At 42.1% G+C, this 21,465-nt stretch overlaps 1 protein-coding gene across 2 annotated transcripts in view; it reads left to right on the top strand.

Moving 5' to 3' along the window:
- The window catches only part of KBTBD12 (kelch repeat and BTB domain containing 12), a 72,611-nt gene that overhangs the window by 40,339 nt on the left and 10,807 nt on the right, over positions 1-21,465 (top strand). For both annotated transcript variants that reach the window (XM_049641111.1, XM_049641110.1), the window contains exon 4: positions 5,842-6,039. In XM_049641111.1, the coding sequence (XP_049497068.1) occupies positions 5,842-6,039 (198 nt within the window). The remainder of the gene's footprint in view (positions 1-5,841; positions 6,040-21,465) is intronic.

The raw sequence follows: 21,465 nt of genomic DNA, 5'->3' as shown, positions 1-21,465 counted from the left end.
AGAGGTTGCTGAATCAAGGAGGACAGTGGTGATATTCATCTGAGGCTGAGCCCTGTCACCCCTGACCTGGCGTGACATCTCTAGGTCACCTGCTAAGCTTGCTCCTACCCACCGTTCCCAGGCTCTCCCTGGTTCTCCCCATAGGGACTCAGCCTTCAGACCTGTCAAGCCTGCAGAACAAGCTAGTGAAGAGGTGTGGGGAAGGAAGGAAGGAAGGAAGGAAGGAAGGAAGGAAGGAAAGAAAGAGGACCCCAGGGCTTGAAAGAACTGCTGGGGTCAGGCCACGTATTTGAATATGTCTCACATATTCAAATCCACTGACTCCCAGGACTGGGTCCAGTAAAGCCCAGGGATTATCAGAATCGGGTGGGACAGCAATTTTGTAATTGCAGCTTATCTGGCACCCGAGGGCTCAGTGCCAGAACTTACTATTCAGCTGCCTACATTTCCAGTGGGAAGTGTATCTCTCTCTCTCTCTCTCTCTCTCTCTCTCTCTCTCAATGTGGAAATGTATTGTTTTTTAATTTTTTTAGGTTATTCATTTATTTTAAAAGAAACAGACACAGCACAAGTCGGAGAGGAGCAGAGAGACAGGAGAGAGAATCCCAAGCAGGCTCCATGCTGGCAGCGCAGAGCCCAAGGTGGGGCTTGAACCCATGAGACTGTGACATCATGACCTGAGCTGAAACCAAGAGTCTGACACTTAACCGACTGAGCCACGCAGGTGTCCCTGGAAATGTATTTCTAATTCCAGTGGAAATGTAAGACATTTCAAACACATGATTTGCCCTCAAGCAAAATCAAGCTTTTCACAATCAAGAACTTTTCAGCTCTTTTATTTGATTTTCAAGCTAATATGTTTTGAAGAGCAAATTAAATGCAGACAGATGATTGTTTTCTTAGCCTGGTGAGAAAAAAACTGGCAAAGGACAGTAAAGGGTTAGCAGGTGAAGAGAATGGCCTTATTACAAGTGAGGACTGTCAGACCATGTTCTGGGAGCCAAGGCACAACACAGATAAGCAGTGCCTGGCATCACCCGGAATTTTGTAAATGGCAGATAAGCCTGCTTTCAACCCAGTCCTCAAGGACTTTTTTCTGAAAATACCCAAGATGCCTGTGTTAGACTAAGAAAGGAACAAGATCGCATCTCCTAGGGTCTTAGGCTCCAAATCGGGAACTCTAAAATGAGAGTAGAAAAAAACTCGGAGAGCAGAAAACTCAAGTGAGAACAAAATCGTCACAGGCATTATATCAGCAGTGAATAGATCGCATTTGACACACAAGTCAGAAAGTAGTCCATCCACTCAGACGGGTGGGCCAGCTTTGCTCCTGGAAACCTGCTCACTGCAAAATCCTTTTCTGGCTTTTAGGATGTCACTTGATAGCCTCTGCCTCTCTCTGACGTTCATGACCAAATGAATTCCTCTAAATCTTGTCAGGGAGCTTTTCTCCTCATGATGGCTGAGATGATGGCTCAGCCTACTTTGTAGCCCCCTGACCTCCTGAAGACGAAACTTTAAGAGAGATTTGACCACACAGTCAAATCAACCATAGACATAGCAAATAGTTAAATTGAGAAGAAGCAAACATAAGATTTCAGCAACTTCGGTGACCACTGGCTTACTTACCCAATATTGCAGAACATGCAGGAGAAAGAATTCACACTGCCTGCCAGCCACTTTGTTTACATACAGTACAGGAGAATAAAGAAAATTCCCATAGGAATGCCTGTGAATAGATACACAGCAAACGCAAGTACCTCCTTACCCCTCTTCCCCTTTACATAGTAATATAATAACGTAATCGTTGCCACAACTTATGACATTGGTATTATTATCCTTAATTTACAGATGAGAAACCTGAGGCTTGGGTAAATCATATTGACCCATGTTACCAGCTAGTAAGTGGCGACCCAAGCATGTAAACCAGAGTCTGGCTGTTTCCAAAAGCCCACGTGTTTTTCCTGCGTCACAAGGGAGCTTACGACACCAAAGATATTTACTAAAGCTTGTTTCTAAAGCGTCTTTAGCAATGCAAGTAACTTTGGGAGCTTGTCAGAGCCATTACACAACCCCTTCCTCTTTTGGATCCAGCCCAGGGAAGAATAGAGTAAGTCTGCCACCTGAAGGCTACCCGTCAGGGCAGATGCTGGGAGCCAGCCCCATTGCAGGCAGGGTGCTGTGGACAGGGAGTCCTTGGAGGGGGTCAGAGAAATGCTACTCCCCTCTGCCCTCAGCCACCTCCCCCCCAGGCCACAGAAGAGAAGGAATCAGTAGCAGCCAAACCCAAGAAGAGTGGGTCTTCATTTTTGTAGAAACAAAAACGAGGAGAGGCAGAAACTGTCCTCTTCTATAATTTCCACCCACTGAAAAAACCCTAAGGAGTATAGTTTGCACTTGAGGTCGATTTGGGGATGACTCCCAAAGCTGATTTCTATTCATTTGCCTGTTTTGAATAAAGAAAAGTCAGGCTGAGAGGTTCTGATAGCATATAAATTAAAGATATGGAGGTATCTCATTGAAATTCTAAAGATGTGCTGATCCTACCCTAGATTTCTCTCATCAAAAGAGTTCTCTTGTGGTGCCGCTGCTGACTTATTAATAAAGATCACGCTTTTATTTGATTATTTATCTAATCAGGATTCACCTTCAGTTTAAGCTCATTAAGTCTGCTGTTACAGAGTGACGCTCTAAGTGTACTTGATGGTGGGATTACATCCAAGTGAGACAGGGAACATATTCACGCATTAATGGTCAGGAGCAAAGACAATGTCCCGTAAGCCATGTGGCACCCGCAAGCGGAGTGTGCACGCGGTCTGCCAACCAAACAGAAAGGGCACATGTCTCCAAGAGCAGAGTGAGGGCTGCACGTGATAATTAAGTGCACTTAGTACCAGAATAACAAAAATGGCAAGCGCTCCGATTATTCCAAAAACCAAGAGAATACTACCATTCTTCATACACATTATGTTGGGAAAGCTTTTCGAATGGGCTCTTAGTGAAACTTCTAAGTTCTGTTCAGGATGCTGGGTGCTGCGCCTGCCCCCAGCCTGACTCCCAGTGGCTCACATTTAACCTGCTTGCTTCCACTTGTTCATAAGTTTTCCAAAGTGGTTGTAATATAAACCAGCCTAATAATACCTCTCCTGGGTCTTTGCAGAGCAGGTAACTAAGTCGTCTCGTTCTTACCTGATGAGTAGTTGCCAGGTTTAGCTGCTGGTGATAAATCCTCTTCTTGAAGGCTGTCTTGCCCCACACATAGGAAATTCCACTTCTTGTTGGCCTAAGACACCTCTGACTACCACAGTGCCACGCTGAAAGAGGGCCCGTGAACAGCAGAGCCGTGCGGTTAGCCAAGGCCAGCGCGTCCCCTCCTTGGAAACGCTGCGGCCCAGACTTGGCACTGGAATGGGCTAAATTATTTATCTGGTCGGATACAAGAGAAAGCAACTAGGAGCTTCCTGAGCTGATAGTCTCTGTCCCTGGATTCATACTGAGACAGGAAACAGGCCAGGCTCCATCAGCAAAGAGGGGGGATAAAAAAAATGGAATCTTCCTCCAAAGTCCTCTGCCATCACCTCTCCTGCCTGGCGTAGGTCCCGACCAGGGTGAAAATAAGCTGTTCCCATCAATCTCCTTGAATTCTTTGAGCACTGGGTGTGAGGCACTGTGAGATATGAGGTGTAAAAAGCAACCTTTGCCCTCAGTGAGCTTACAATACATCCACTTGGACAGAGAAAGCAGAGGAAGAGTTAAATTTCTCATTCATTCATTCATTCATTCGTTCCAGGCACCCATGTGTCAGACACTGTGCTAGGTATGAAGAAAGACTGAAAAAAAAACAGGCAGTGATGAAAATACCATCTGACTAGCACAACGATGGGCAAAAGGTGTTAAGTAACAGTGAAAGAAAAAATGCCATGAAATGGTATCTGATTAAATTCTCAGTAAGTGGTACGTGAGGTAAATGCCAGGAGGTCAGAGCAGCTCAGTTTAGGTTTTTTGATACTGCTGTAAACAACACAGCCAAGCCCCAGCCAACACGACTCTTCTGGACCCCCGAAACAGGAAGGAGATTGGTCATGCAGAGCAGGGTTGTCAGATTGGGTCAGCATGGAAGGAGGTCACCCATGAGAGGAGTGTCTGTCCTTCCGGGAAATTCACCTTTGCCTCAGGAGCCATCCTTCAGGTCAAGAAACATGGCCCTGGCGGCAAAGACCTCTCACTGTGGGACTTCGGAGGAGAGAAAAAAAAAAGATCACCTACAAACGAGTGTTTCTTATTACAGTGTATTAGAAATTCTTATACGATTACTTTTCCCATGAAGGGCTGGACTTAAAATCATAACTATGTAAATGATATATCTGTTACTTGTCACAGACTCTGGACCTCTGAGTCTAATTTGTATCTCTTCTAAGTTACCTGTCATGATGTTGTCTACGTATTTATCTGCATACATGACCCTTTGTGTCTCGTTAATTTCATTTAAAAATTTTTTAAGGTTTATTTTATTTTTTAAGAGAGAGACAGAGCATGGGCAGGGGAGGAGCAGAGAGAGAGAGGAGACAGAATCCAAAGCAGGCTCCAGGCTCTGAGCTGACAGCACAGAGCCCAATGCGGGGCTCCAACCCACGAACCGTGAGATCATGACCTGAGCCGAAGTTGGACATTTAACCCACTGAGCCACCCAGGTGCCCCTCCACCTCATTAATTTCTTAAGAGCAAGAAACATGCCTTATCCATTTCCCTAAACTTCTTATAATTTAGCACATTGCCTTGATAAAATAGGCAACCAGTGAATAGCTGTTGAATGACCTGTATCATCCAAAAATGGAACAAGCCCTGGGCATTTGGGTTTGGAGCCTTTCTTTGACCTCAAACTTGAAATTCATTAAAGGAGAGCCCTTCCCTCATGGGGAAAAGTTCATGCAACTTAAGAAGAGAGGAAGAGACAAGCTTACAATGATGAAGAATGGAAAGGATGCATCCCTACTAGCAGATTAGTGAAATCATTGCTAACAACCAACAGAAAGACAGATGTCAGAGTTGAGTTACCCTCACATTCAAACTTGAAATTCTTATTCTAAGGGCGATGCTCATTGTGTGAACCAGTGTTGGAAGTTGTAGAACATAGAAGGGAATCAGCCTCATGCATAGCACAAACATACAGAACACTATGAATAAAAATGATGTGAAATTTGGGTATGGAGTACGGAGCAGACATCACTATTGCTTGGAAATTATCTGAGGGGCACCTGGGTAGCTCAATCGGTTGAGCATCAGACTTCGACTCAGGTCATGATCTCACGGTTCATGAGTTCGAGCCCCGCGTTGGACTCTGTGCTGACAACTCAGAGCCTGGAGCCTGCTTCGGATTCTGTGTCTTTCTCTCTGCCCCTCCCCTGCTCGTGCTCTCTCTGTCAAAAATAAACATTAAAAAAAAAAAAAAACAAAGATGGTGTGCCTGGGTGGCTCAGTCAGTTAGGTGCCTGACTTTGACTCAAGTCATGATCTTACGGTTCATGGGTTTGAGCTGCACATTGGGCTCCGTGCTGACGGCTCAGAGCCTGGAACCTGCTCCCGATTCTGTGTCTCCCTCTCTCTCTGCCCCTCCCCCGCTGGCACTCTGTCTCCCTCTCTCTCTAAAAAAATAAACATAAAAAGAAAGAAAGAAAGAAAGAAAGAGCAAGCAAAGGAAAGAAATTATCTGAGAAGTAGCACCAAGCAAGGAAAAGTCAAAGGCCTGTAAATGTGTGATACAAACTATAGCAGGAAGGGGGTGCTAACCACGATGAAGGGGCAGTTCTTGGTCATCTCATTTCTGTGTATCATTCTCTGTAGGTGGAATTGGCTGTGTAGGTCGAGACAAAGGCCAGGTTCGAAAGTGCCTCGATGTGGTAGAGATCTATAACCCTGATGGGGACTTCTGGAGAGAGGGCCCACCTATGCCAAGTCCCCTGCTCTCCCTTCGAACCAATTCTACCAACGCAGGAGCAGTGGATGGGAAGCTCTATGTCTGCGGGGGATTCCACGGAGCAGGTACCGATCCAATTTTAAATGTTTTATCACCTCCGCCGGTGTTGGCTTTAAACTCCCTTAACTGACCCAGCCCCCAAAGGATAATCCAGACAGCAGGGTGAGCCCGGGAAGAAGCCTGGCCTTCAGAATTCAGTGGCCTGGAGCCTCTCACCGAAGCTCTGAACTGGGTTTTCACAGCTGTAAAATGGAACCGCCACCCCCACAGGGTATTTTAAGAGTTAAATGAGATCCAGTTTATAATGTGTCTGGCCTACAGCAGTCACTCAGTAAATATTAGCCGAATATGAGGAGAGGAGAAGTGGGAGAGCAAGTCTAAGGCCCGACTGCAGGGCTAACGAGAGATTTGAGAACGTGAAGACCAGGCAGAAATAGAGCCATGGCCGGACTGTTGGGTTTCATCACTGTCTTTAATGACCAAGAGATCCCACCCTCAGAGGACACTCTTATTCGTCCTCCACGACTATCACTTGAAATCAATTGCTTGAAAGCATTTCTAAATACACACGTATTTATTACCACACTTAGTTCCCACGTACCAGACTCTACCGTCACTGCAAAACACAGTATGGATTTAGAATTTTTAATGTAACAGAAATTGTTGAAATAGGCACCAATCTCATAAACAACTGTCTCCAAAGTTATTTCGCCTTACCAGTAAATACGGCGGAATGCAGGTATATTGAAATGACGAACTGTTCAATTCTAACCTCACTGATAGAAGCGCTAGGCCAGTATATATCCATGAAAAGCATGCCTCCAGAGCACTTAAAACTTTGGAAGGGGGCCAGATTAAAATAAAGCTGACACTGCAGCAGAGCAAAGCCTTTTATAAGCCCACCTTCATTTTTAATGCACATAATTAGACGTAAGTTAAGAATGAAGTTTTCATTACCAACCACAAGAGGAGATGGATAGACTGAATACAACAAGTGGGCCTTATTTGCCCCTTGATTCAAACAAATCTCCTGTAAAAAGATATTTTTCTGGGCGCCTGGGTGGCTCAGTCGGTTAAGCGTCCAACTTCAGCTCAGGTCATGATCTCGTGGTCCGTGAGTTCGAGCCCCGGGTCGGGCTGTGTGCTGACAGCTCAGAGCCTGAAGCCTGCTTTGATTCTATGTCTCCCTCTCTCTCTGCCCCTCCCCCATTCATGCTCTGTCTCTCTGTCTCTCTCTCTCTCTCTCTCTCTCTCTCTGTCAAAAATAAATAAACATTAAAAAAATTTTTTTAAAAAAGGATATTTTTCAGATAATCTGGAAAATGTTAATATGGACTGGAGAATTAGATGGTATTCGGGAATTGTTAATTGTTCGGTTATGATGATAATGGCCTTGTGGTTTTATATAAAGGAGAAAGGAAAAAAGAGAAATGTTAACAATTAGAGATCATCTAGAAGTATTTATGGGTGTCAGTGATATGCTGTCTGAAATTGGCTTTAATCTACTCCAGCAAAGACTTTTTAAAAAGTGATTGGGGTGAGGGGGGCGAGAACAGGTTTTATAGCATTGGTAAAATGTTGCTAATTGGTAAAGCTAGATAATGGATACACTGGGGTGTTATTTTACTACTTTTGTGTATGTTTGAGTATTCCCATAATAAAAACCTTTAATTTTCCTTTCTCTGTCGGTTCTTCAGAGGACTTTCCAAAGAGGTTTTTTAAAAAGTGCTTTTAATATCTTTTATGTTAAACTGCACATGCTTGTGTCATCTATCACAGTAGCCAAGAACCCTGGCTTAGGAAGGAGATGTATAAGTGCCCCCAGGTTCAAGCTCTGTGTGTAAGAAGGATACGAGTATGGAGTCAGGAGAGAGATTCCAGCTGCTGGATCCACACACCCACCAGGGCTCTCCTCCCGCTGGGATCACAGGCCTCCTCTTCATCCCCTGGCTTTTGGCTTTCTCTTCACCAGGAGAATACAAAGGATGGCCTCAGAACATCCAGAGGGGTGGGTGGCAGTTAGTGTCTAAAGACCGAGAAGATCATTCTGTTTTGTCTCCTTTCTTTATCTTTTCATTCCTTGTATAATATTGACTTAGAGAACTGATAACCTCCAACTTTTCAAACGGTCTATCCTCATACTATGAGCCAACCTCTTTTCTTGGTACTACAGGGGACTAATAATGCTCTCAGCCAGAGGGAAAGGGATTTACCATATGAGCTCTCAAAGTCCATTTTAATTATTTGGTCCTAACATGATGGATTGTCTGGGATTAGCTGAATGAATCATTCCTGGGGTTTATGAAAAATAGAGCAATTGTATAATAGCATGCCCGTTATGAACCAGAAACTTCAGCATCAGATCTAAAAACAGGCACTGGATTTCCTCTCCTTGTGTGACACAAACCTAGTCATTCCATTTATTTATTCAGAAAACCACAGTCCAGCAACGAATGTCTCATAATCTGTGTAGTTGATTCAGGAAAAAGGCGATTGAAACATGAAGCCAAGACGATGAAGACTGGCTGGAAGCAAGGAGGAGCCAGTCTCCTGCCCCACTCTCAGTAGTGACACAGAGCCCCTGCTCACCCCAGTGGAGACCGAAGCTGAGGCCGGGAGTGGAGGGCAAGCACTCGCTATTAAAACAGGCAGGCTGAGCGAAAATTGCACACTGAATATTGAGACACCACTTTTCTTCCCTCCCTGGCTCCCGGAATGTGGGCAGCCTTAGCCTCCAGCAGGGGGCCGGAAGACTTGTCTTCGGGGACCTGACCAGCCCCAAAATAAAGCATAAGTCAAGTCACCCTGTGGAGAACCTCACAGAGAAAGTTTCCATGGCATTCCATGGCATCCCACTCTCTCTTTTTTTTTTTTTTTTTTTTGAGAGGAGAGAGAGACAGAGACAGAGACAGAGAGCACCAACAGAGGAAGGGCAGAGAGAGAGAGAGAGAGAATCCCAAACAGATCCCATGCCCCGTGCAGAGGCCGACACGGGGCTCAATCTTGTGACTTGAGATCATGACCTGAGCCAAAACCAAGAGTCAGATGCTTAACCAACTGAGCCACCCAGGCGCCCCCATAGCAGCAGTATTTTTAACACCCCAAAAGTAGAAACAACCCAAGTGTCTATCAACTAATGACTGCAGAAAGGAAATACGGTACATTCACACAATGGAATATTATTTGACACTAAAAAGGAATGGAGTCCTAACATACACTACAACGTAAATGAACCTTGAAAACATTATGCTAAGTAAAAGAAAGCCATCACAGATGACCCTGTATGGTTCCATTTCTATGAAATGTGCAGAATAGGCAAATGCATAAAGATAGAAAGTGGATTTGTGCTTGTCAAGGGGAATCAGGAACAAGAAATGACTGCCAGTGGGTACGGGGTACAAGGTTTCTTTCTGAGGTGACAAAAATGTTTTGAAATTAGATGCTGGTCATGGTTGCATAGCTCTGTGAATACACTAAAATACACTGAATTACACATTTTTTAAAGATGAATTGTATGGCATGTAGATCATATCTCAATAATGCTGTTATTAAGGAAAAAGAGGCTCTTCCTCTCTCTCCCCCCAAAGTAATTGGCTCTTGTGTTTAACACTAATAAGGAGAATTAGCTGAACTGCCCACAGGAGAGTGCAGTGGAGGGGAGTTCTTTGTGTGGAAGAGGCAGAAATGGCTCTATCCAGGGACAGAAATGTTAAGTTTCCAGAGACAGAGAGACAGTGGTGGCAGGTGACACCTAGTGGCGGGAACTTATTCCTGCTCATAAAAGCCTCCAGGAGGAGATGGCATCGTGGCCTTAGGAACTTGCAAAGGATCCCTGTGTCGATGACACAGAAATCCTGCCTTTTTGAGAAAGCGCCAGCAGGAGAGGGACAGAGAGAGGGGGACAGAAGATCCGCAGCGGGTTCTGCGCTGACAGCAGTGAGTCCGATGCAGGGCTCGAATTCCGAACCGTGAGATGTCCCGAGCCAAAGTGAGACTCTCAACTCACTGAGCCACCCAGGCACCCCCAGAAGTCCTACCTTTCGAGGGACCAAGTGAGCTTGGAGAGGAAGCATCCCGTGTTTTCTAGCTCCAGTGAGCACCCAAGATACTTGAATATCCCGGGAGTAGGGGCTGCTCCCAGGGCTCAGCTGGCTTCCTGTTGACAGAGCCCCCACTTTGGCTCTTGTTCCAGCTACTAGCTCTTTGAGACTCACCTGCGTCTTCCTCCCAGCCTCTGGTTTTAGTGTGTTTCCCCCTAAGTCCCTGGGGCAGGGTCCCCTCACCTTTTACCACTACAGCAGCCAGTTGGCACCTGCACTTATTTGCAGTCTGTAGCTACTCTTGCAATCCTTCCAAGGTCACATAGGAACGCCTTGAGCGAGCTGAGGGAGCACACCTCTTCTCCACTTTGGCTCCATGCTGGCTACCAGAGTGGGTAGAGCTCTGGGCAGAGAGATTCCGCCAGAGTCCAGCCGTAAGGCCCTTCTGCTTCCAGTCCCCCTTAACCCAGCTGACTCATTTGCACCATCTTCCCTGGATAATTCTAGGGGAGCCAGGAAGCTGCCCCTTCTCTGCCCAGGACCAGAGAAGCTCTCTGCCTTTTCCCTGTCCCTGGCAGGAATTTCTCGCAAACCACCCCTCTGTCTTCTCTCATTCAGCACGGGGCCCAGCCCTAAAGGGAGAAAGGCTGCCGAGGACAAACTTGAATAATCAAAAAGAGGAACTGCGTTGGGAAGTATTTCAAAAAATTAATTACTTCATTAACAAATGTAGAATCAAATGGACATCTAAGACTTACTTGGTGTTGACTTTGCGAGGAGCCGAGGAGCCGTTGTGAGCACTTTGCATATGTTAATTTATACAAAGCTCACCGTGACCTGTCTGTGAGGTAGATGTTGTCATTACCTTTACAGACCACTGGAGAAACAAGCCACCTAAAGAGGTCACACAGAGGGTACGTGTTGATTCTGGGATTCAAAATTCAGATAGTCTGGCCCCACCATTTGTATTGTGTTTTTTTAACCAGAAAGCTAAATTGTCTCTCCATGCCAGACAAGTTAAATCAGAATATTTGGGTATGGGGCCTAGACATCAATATTTTTTAAAAGCTCTTCAAAAAAAAAAAAAAAATAGGTTAGAGTGGAAGAGAGCCAAAGCATAAGAGACTCTTAAAAACTGAGAACAAACTGAGGGTTGATGGGGGGTGGGAGGGGAGGGTGGGTGATGGGTATTGAGGAGGGTACCTTTTGGGATGAGCACTGGGTGTTGTATGGAAACCAATTTGACAATAAACTTCATATATTGAAAAAAATAAAAAATAAAAAAATAAAAGCTCTTCAGATTGTTCTAATATGCAGTGGTTCAAATGAGAACCACTGCCCTGGCTGATGTCCATTGTTCATTCATTCAACAAACCTTCATTGAATGACTTCTAGATAAGCCCTAGAGAACCAATATATGCAGTCCCAGCCCTGAAGGGGCTAAGCGAGGACCAAATAGGAAGTTGCTACCTTAGTAGAACAATGCTTTCAGTCAGAGGCTTAGAAAGTAGCTGTGCTCCTTAGAGAAATAGCCGGTTCCAGGTGTGGAGCATGAAAATGGTGAGCTGAGCTTGGGATGTCCTGTTATACCAGAAAGCAGGTGAACTATCAAAGACTTAAGGGAGTCCCATCAAAAGACAGACAAGCCAGTGTAAAAGGGCAGTCCGTGGCCAAATTTGAAATAACTTGACCATCAAAAATCATAATTGACTATAATTGATTGAATGAATAATAAACGTAGAAGGAATGATAGAAGACTACATATAATAATTGGTTCTGGGAAGTCATCAGCGGATGCTAAAAGCATTGATTGAAAGGTTATGAAGAACAGGATATGTACATGACACCAAAGTATTAGCCTAATAATACAAATAATACCAATACTAACCACAATTCTAATCAATACTAATTACAATGAGGAAACATATATACTCTTACAGTGGTGAAATTGGATGGCTACCGTTGCAACCAAATAATCATCATTTAAAATGGGATAATTTTATAATACAGTTGACCCTTAAACAATGTGGAGTTAGGGTACCAACCCCCCGTGCAGTCAAAAATCCACATATAACTTCTGACTCTCCAAAAACCTAACTAGTAGCCTACACTCTTGACCAGAAGCCTTACCGATAACATAAGCAGTCAATTAACACATATTCTGTATATGTGTTATATGCTGAAATAATTGTATTAAGATAAGCTACAGAAAATAAAATGTTAAGAAATCATAATAAGGAGAAGATACATTTACAGTACTTGCTATACTTATTGAAACAAGTCTGCATATAAGTAGTCCCATGCAATTCAAACCCAGGTTGTTCAAGAATGAGTGTATTTTCTTTCTGTGTAATACAGTAGGAAGGATTCTTGCCCGCCTACCACCACCAAAATGATTAACTCCTGTGTAATCAAGCCTCTAAACTTCCAATCTATAGGGAATACAAGGGAGAAGAACAGGTTAAATGACCCTATGAGAAACAGACAAATTCAGAATGTAGACATTCAACAAGAAAACTGGCCCAGATACTCAAAAAAGTTAATGTCATGGGGAAAAAAAGATGGTTCCATCCTAAGTGAAAAGGGATCAGAGGGACATAAAAACCAAATACAAAATGTGAGCATTTATTGGATCCTGATTGAAAAGAACAACAATGTAGACATTTTGGGGAAATCAGAACACGGACAGAATATTACTTAATGGGATAGAATTAATGTTTTTTCATAGGTATAATGGTATTGTAATTATGTAAAGGAATATCTTTATTCTTAGAAGAAGCGTGAAGGGGTGAAGTGTCATGTCTGCAACTAATTTTTAAGGGTTTCAGAAAAAGAAAGTGCGTGTTCATGTGTACACATGAGGGAGGCAGTAAAAATATGGGAAAATGTTAGCTACTATTGAATCCGGATGTAAAGTCTGAAGGTATTCATTGTACTCTTCTTTCAACTGTTTCAAATTTCTCAAAATAGAAAGTTGAGAAAGGAACAAACAACTTTGGTCGCAACTACAGGATCAAATTCTGTTTTATCCCAGGACTATCGACAGAGAGAGATACACTGTGATTGAATTTGTCTGTTTTACTATTGCTATTTCAGTCCTCCCTGGAAAAGTTGTACTGAACTTGTGATACCCTGAAGGAGAGTTGCTACCTCTGGTTTTTGCTCCACATACACCACATATTTATACTGTATATGTCATATATGCCATTTGTATTCCAAAAACAATGGAGACAATTTAAAGGATAAGTGTAGGTGCAATGAAACTACAAACATGCTTAGTAATAAGTAGAGGGGGTAATTTTATCAGAAAACCTAAGTTAAGAAAAATTTCCAGAACTTAGCTCAGCTTCTTGGCCACCAAGGCAAAGAAGGAAAAATGATGGTTTCTGAAGCTCCTATTGATAGAGGCATGTAAGTGCCTCCTTCTACTGCTTCTCATCCAAGTCTGCCTGAATCTTTAATCTAGTGGGAGTTCTCTGTGCTTCATGGAGTTTAATATCTGTGCCCTTCCCCAGATTAGGAACGTTTTCAGCTATAATTCGGTCACATTAACCTTCTGACCCTTTTTGTCTCTTCATCTTCTGGGACTCCTATGATACAAATGGTATTCCTCTTTAATAAGTTGCCGACTTCTCTAAGTCATGTATCGTGATCTTTTGCCTTTGTTTCCCTCTTTTTTTTTCTGCTTATTTTCCATAGTTTTATCTTCTGTATCGCTGATTCACTGCTCTGCTTCATCCATTCTTGCTGTTTCAGCATCCATTCGAGATTGCATCTTGGTTGCAGCATTTTTAATTTTGGCCTGACTAGACTTTAGTTCTTTTATCCCCGCAGAAAGGGGTTCTCTGGTGTCTTCTGTGCTTTTTTCAACCTCAGCTACTATTATTACTATTTAAACATGGTTTTAAATTCTAGTTCAGACATCTTACGTATATCTGTGCTGATTAAATCCCTGACCGTCATTTCTTCTTGTTCTTTCTTTAGGTGTGAATTCCTCTGTCTTGTCATTTTGGAGGAAGAAAAAAATTAGTAACATAAACATTTTTTAATTTAAAACAAAACAAAAAAAAGTCAAATAAAGGAAGCTAGATCCTAGGTGTATTTCAGTTTGCTTGTTGAGGGAAGTGTGCCATGACTGACGGAGTCCTTTGTCTCTGACTACAGTTTCATGTCTTCTGCCAGAATCCTTTGTCTCCTCCCAGAGTGACAAGATAATAAACTGCCTGCCTGATGAAGTGAAGCCAGGTTAATGATTCAGGCTCTGTCCTGACTTATTTTCTTTCTCTTCCACTTGTACCCTTCCCAGAGACCTTCCATGATACAGGGCAAGATGGTGCAACAGCCATCAATTTTACCCTGTTCTGCCTCTCCAGTCATCCAGCACTGTTCTCTAGATGCTAGAGCAATGGAGTGGGCCTCAGTTCATGTTCAGGCCATCAGAAAGGTAATATCCTCCAACTGGTGTGACCTCCTGTCACTAGAGAGCGAGAGGCTAACATGTCATCCTGAAATCCTGGGGTTACACCACATCAGCTCCTGTCCTGACTGCTAAGGGACTAACTCCTTGTTCCACATCAGCCTTTCTTTCCACACCATTTGGCTTAATTTTCCATTTAAGTTTCCAATTAATAAAAATAATCATCTGCCTTAGGTTGAGCTCCTCCAAAATATATGCTGAGACAGGATTTGAGTTTACATAATTCTGGGAGGCATTAAGAGAGGAAAAAGATGGGAAAGTAGGGGGCCACAAGGGAAAATTAACTGACAGGTTACCGCCTTGGGCCACTGGCATTCAATCCCATTTGAAAACTTGGAGACAGTGTGGAACAGCCTCTGGGCTGTTCCTTACCAGAGGGTGCAGAATCTGAGGTATTTATCCTCAGATTGACTTCTTGGCACTCCCAACTTGCCGCACTTGAGTGGAGAGAAAATCCTCAGGCAAAAAGAGTAGCAGGTGGATGTAATCAGCGTGTTCTGGAACAATGATCACAGAGGGGATATGGCTGACAGCTGATATTTCAGTGATATTACTGACAGAGTTTTCTACACCAGCCTAACCACCCACCTTTAAACAAAGAGGGTTTATTACTTTTAACTAAGAAGATGCATCTGAGCAGATTCAGCTTCTGGTGATTTTAGCCGACTGTCACTGTTTTCATCTTGCACCAGCTTCTTCTTACCATGTAATCGCTGGGTTCGCATTCCTTTTTCTAGAACACATCCAAGAATAGGAATGCAGCCTCTATGCTCTGTGCTGAGCTGGCATACAGATCTATATATGTTTTATAAGTTTTTGCAAGCTTTAAAGATTGACATTGATTTGTAAGCATGACATACAATTTTCTCTCCAATCTCAGCAAGCTGGGAAAGGCTGGGGAAGACTGCTATCAGCTGGACTGCAGGTAGCAGAAAGGCCTAGGATCAGTTACTGCCATTTGCAACATAGATATCACAATGCCCATGACAGAACAGAATTTGGGAAACTGTTGTTTTTTGTTTTTTGTTTTTCAAATTTTTAGTTAAATTCAAGTTAGTTAACATATAGTGTAATATTGGTTTCAGGAGAAGAATCTAGTGATTCATCACTCACATACAACACCCAGTGTTCATCCCAACAATTGCCCTCTTTAATGCCCATGACCCATTTAGCCCATCCCCCACCCACCTTCCTCCATTAACCCTCAGTTTGTTCTCTACAGTTAAGAGTCTCTTGTGGTTTGCTTCCCTCTCTCTTTTTTTCCCCTTCCCATGTGTTCATCTGTTTTGTTTCTTAAATTGCACATATCTGAAAAAGGGTTAGTATGCAAAATCTATAAAGAACTTATTAAACTCAATATCCAAAAAACAAATAATCCAGTTAAGAAATGGGCAGAAGACATGAATAGACATTTTTCCAAAGAAGGGAACTCTGATCTTTTTAAAACTCACTCGGAGACAACTTCAAACTTACAGAAAAGTTGCAAAAATAAAAGTAGCATACTGAGTACGCAGGTTCACCTGTCACTAACACATTGTCCCTTTTGCTTTATTTAGCATGTGCTTAGTCATTGAATCCATCTGGCCATAGTTATGTATATGTTCATACATGCTGACAGATACATAACTTTGTTCTAATCATATGCGAGTAAGTTGCAAACATCATGCCCTTTAGCCCTAAATACAGGAGTGTGTGGAATACGAAGAATAAAATATTCTCTTACATAACCACAATATAACTAACAATTTTAGGAATTTTAACATTGATTCCATCCTTTTATTCTCTTCTTAGTATCCTAATTTTGTCAATTGACCTAATAACATCCTTCATAGCATTTTTTCCTCTCGACACTATAAGCAGGTATTGCATTTTGTTGATATGTCTCTTCAGTTTCCTTAAATCTGAAATATTTCTACATACATTATTTTGCCTCTTATAACATTGATATTTTAAAGTGATGCAATCTTCCCCCTTTTTAAATAAAACATTACTCTTCTGAGATCCAGCTGATGTTTCCTTGTGCTCAAACTCAGGTAATGCTTTTCTGGCTAAAATATTACATATCCACCATGTCCTTCTCAGGGCATGACAAAAAGAGGCAAGTCAAGTCCATTACCCCTCACTGGCAGTGAAGTTTTTATTTACCTGCTCAAGATATTGTCTAATTTCTCCAATGTATAATTCCTATTTTTCCCTTGCAACTAATGAGCAATGTGTGAGGAGATGCTTTAAAACCACACATTTAAATTTTTTCACTTAACAGTATCTCCCAGAAATCACTCCATATCAGGTAATAGAGATCATCCTTGCTTATTTTTACTGGCTAGTGTTCCATTGTGTTTATGTATCATAGGAACTCTGTTCTTTATTCTTTGCTAAGGCAACTCCCCAACATCTCTTTGGACCAAAAGCTAGGGCCATCTGCCTGATTTTAACAACAGATTGTAAACTGGGTTCCAGTCAAGATCAAGTAAGTGCCTTTCACCCTGTTTCTCCCACTGAATGCAAGCAATATCCCTGGGTAGAATGCATGGAGCAGCTACCTGAGAACTCTTGAAACTAAATGGTCATGAGCAAATTGGGGAAGAGAACCAGAACTTGCAATACTACCAAATCAGTAAGTTCCTCATTTGTTTCCCTTGGTACCCACTGGCCAAGACTCAAAAGCAATCTGAAACCTGGAACCTTGCACCAAGTGTGGAGAGAAAGAGCTCTAAGAGAAGCCCTTTATTTCTGTTTCAAGGAACAAGAAAGAGGACCCCATAGGTTAGAGGAAGTGGGGGGGGGGTTTCTTCTTCATTTTCCCTTCTCTCCCACCCCAGCCTTCAGGCAATGCCAGGTAGTGCCTGGCAGCTGCAGGGTCTGGGCTGGCATCCTTCTCTCCTGACCAGGGAACTTTGGTCCCAAGTATGTGAGGAAAGACCCCAATGCTTTTCTCTCTCAATCTACCGGTCACTTAGACCTGGAGGCAAACACATTCGAGGAACGTGTGCTGCAGAGCCAGGAATCTAAAGCCCCAGCTTTATAGCCAGAAGGCCAGAAAGGAGAACAAGGGAATCCCTAGGGGCAGAAAAGTGTCAAGAAGATTGCAGATAGGAGTGAGCTCAAGAAAATGATCCCATAGCTTTGGGCTTTTGGCTCAGAGGAAGGGAAGGTGCAACTATCTTTCATCAACCCAAATCTGGGTTCATCTGATACCAGCCACCTCCACCACACCACCTAAGTTCAACACCAACAAGATCAAAGTCATATACCTGAGGTACATGGGTGAGGCAGTCAGTGCCACATCTTCCCTGCCCCAGAAGATCAACCCAATGCATCTGTCTCCATAAAAGTTTGGTGATGACATTGCCAAGGCAACCAGTGGTTGAAAGGGTCTGAGGATCACAGTGAAACTGACAGGCCCAGATTGAAGTGGGAACTTCCACGTCTGCCCCGATTACCAAAGCCCTCAAGGAACCAGCAAGAGACAGAAAAAAGCAGAAAAACATTAAGCACAATGGAAATATCACTTTTGATGAGATTGTCAACATTGCTCAACAGATACAGCACCAAGCTTTAGCCAGAGAACTCTCTGGAACCATTAAAGATATCCTGGGGACTACCCAGTGTGTGCGCTACAGTGTTGATGTCATCAATAGTGGTGCGGTGGAATGCCCAGCTAGTTAAGAAAAAAAAAAGGTCCCGTGAAGTTGGTTATGAACTCCTGAGCTCATGCCCAAGGTGCACATGGATGATTTAGCCATATATTTTGGTATACCAAAGTCTTTGAAAACTGATCTGAATAGTAAACCACTGCTCAGTCGCTGCACAGCCACTGCATGGGCACACAGATGGAGAGAGCCCAGTAACATTGCAAGGGCTTTGAGAACTGAGCTAACACCAGGAGCATAGCCTGCAAAAGATAGATGGGAACATACCTCACTGGGTTAGTTTTCTGCCTAAAAAAAAAATCAATATTTTTCCACAGGATTTAAACAACACCCAGAATCATACAATATTCACAATGCCTACATGTAATTCAAAATTACTTGACATACCAAAAACCAAGAAAATATCAATGTCTCACAAGGGAGGAGACAAGAGAAGATACCAACTCTGAGATGGCATGGATTTTGTCTTTTGGGGTTTTTTTGAAATATTTTTTTAAGTTTATTTATTTATTGAGAGAGAGAAAGAGTGAGCAAGCCAGCGAGGGGCAGAGAAAGAGGGAGAGAGAGAATCCCAAGAAGACTCCATGCTGTCAGCACAGAGCCCAATGTGGGGTTTGATCCCACAAACTGTGAGATGATGACCTGAGCCATATCCAAGGTCATACACTTAACCAACTGAGCCACCCAGGCACCCCAAGATTTTGAAATAACTAGACAGATGCTTTAAAGCAATTATATTAATGGGGCTCCAAGAAGGAAGAGTGACTACTTTTGAAAGTTATGTAAAGATAGGAAGTCTCAGTAGAGAAGTAAAAATTATTTTTTAAAAAAGAACCAAATGGAAATTTTGGAACTGGAAAATGAAATAGCAAATAGATTACTCAATGGTCTTAATATCACAATGGAAATGACAGGGAAAAATGAGAAGTGAGTACATTTGAAGGTAATAAATAAAACTTACCCAATCGGAGTAACAAAGAGAAAAAATTGAAAAAGAAAAGTGAACAGAGCCCTGGGGACCTATGAGACAATATTAAAAGATCTAATACTCATATCATGATCCCAGAAAGAAAGGAGAAAAATATGGGTGAAGAAAACATATTTAAAAGAATAATGGCTGAAAACTTGCCAAAATTGGCCAACTAAATACACTTACAGATTCAAGAAACTCAGCAAACTAAAAACAAGATAAACACAAGAAAACTCACACCCAGACACATCATAACCAAACTTCCAAAACCTAAAGATAGAGGAAAAGATCTTGAAGAAACCAGAGAAGAACAAAAGATAACATATGAGGGGAAAGCATTAGAATGGGTGTGAATTTCTCAAACCAGGCCAGAAGGAAGCAGAACAAAATTTTTAATCTCTGAAAAAAAAAAAAAGGAATCACCTGGAATTGTATATTCAGTAAAAATATCCTTCAGGAATGAGGGCAAAATTAAGGTAAGACATTCTCTGATGGAGAGGAACTAAGGGTTTCTTGCCAACAGACCTCTAAAAAAGAAAGTTGAAGCAAATTCCTCAGATCGAAGGCAAATGATGTAGAGAAAGTTGGAACCTCAGGAATCAAGGAAGAGCAACAGAAATGGTAAATACGTGGATATTCGTATAATCGACTGCTTTTCTCCTCTTCAGTTCTTTAGAATATGTTTGACAGTTGGCAGAAAAAATTTTTACATTGTCTGACAGCGTTTTCTTTTTTTTAAGTTTTTATTTTAATTCCAGTTAGTTAACATAGTGTTATATTACTTTCAGGTGTACAACACAGTGATTCAACAATTCTGTACATCACTCGGTGCTCATCACAAGTGCACTTCTGAATCCCTGTCACCCATTTAACCCATCCCCCCACCCACCTCCCCTCTGGTACCCATCAGCTTGTTCTCTCTATATATAGACATATAGGAACAAAACAAATGAGCAAAGGGGAAATACATATTATATATATTATATATGTAAATTCTTAAATATATATTTAAATATATATTTATATATAAATTTTAAATTTATTAAATACAGAGAGAGATTTCTTAAATTCCACATATGAATGAAATTATATGGTATTTGTCTTTCTCTGATTGACTTATTTTGCTTAGCATAGTACCCTCTAGCTTCATCCATGTCATTGCAAATGGCAAGATTTCATTGTTTTTTATGGATGAATAATATTTCTTTGTGTACAAAGAAATATTATATATATATAATAATATCCATTCATCAATTAATGGACATTTGGGCTGCTTCCATGTCTTGGCTATTGTAAATAGTGCTACTATAAACATAAGGGTGCATGTTTCCCTTTGAATTAATGTTGTTGTATTTTGGGGGTAAATACCCAGTAGTGTGGGTGCTGGGTGATAAGGCAGTTCTATTTTTTATTTATTGTTTTAATATTTATTTATTTTCGAGACAGATACAGAGACAGAGAAAGAGCACAAGTAGGGGAGGGGTAGAGAGAGGGAGACAAAGAATCCGAAGCAGGCTCCAGGCTCTGAGCTGTCAGCACAGAGCCTGATGTGGGGCTTGAACTCACAAACCGCAAGATCATGACCTGAGCTGAAGTTGGACACCCAACCAACTGAGCCACCCAGGCGCCCCCAAGGTAGTTCAATTTTTGACGTTTTGAGGAACCACCATACTGTTTTCCACAGCAGCTGCACCACTCTGCATTCCCACTAGCAGTGCATGAGTGTTCCTTTTTCTCCACATCCTAGACAATACCTATTGGTTCTTGTGTTTTTGATTTTAGACTTTCTGACAGGTGTGAGGTAATAGATATCTCATTGTAGTTTTGACTTGCATTCACTGATAAGCGATGATGAGCATTTTCCCATGCTCCTGTTGGCTATCTAGGTATCTTCTTTGGAGAAATGTCTGTCCATGTCTTCTGCCCGTTTTTCAGTTGGATTATTTGGTTTTTGGGTGTTGAGTTTTATAAGTTCTTTATATATTTTGGATACTAACCCTTTATTGGATATGCCATTTGCAAATATCTTCTCCCATTCCAAGGGTTGCCTTTTAGTTTTGTTGATTGTTTCCTTCACTGTACAGAAGCTTCTTATTTTGATGTAGTCCTAATAGTTTATTTTTGCTTTTGTTTCTCTTGCCTCTGGAGACTTCTTTCTTCTAGAAAGAAGTTGCTACAACCAATGGTCTGATAGTGTTTTCAGTGTATGTTAATGTTATACAGAGAGGACTATCTCCCCAAGGGTAGGAAGAGGAACTACATGGTTCCTATGTTCCACTTGAAATGATAATATACTAATCTGTTAAAAGTTAAGTATATGTATTGTAATCCTTAGAACAACTGCTCAAAAA

Source organism: Panthera uncia, chromosome A2, assembly GCF_023721935.1.
Source record: "Panthera uncia isolate 11264 chromosome A2, Puncia_PCG_1.0, whole genome shotgun sequence".
Taxonomy (NCBI): domain Eukaryota; kingdom Metazoa; phylum Chordata; class Mammalia; order Carnivora; family Felidae; genus Panthera; species Panthera uncia.
Note: the sequence above shows the minus strand (reverse complement) of the source record. Positions and strands in the feature narration are given on the sequence as shown.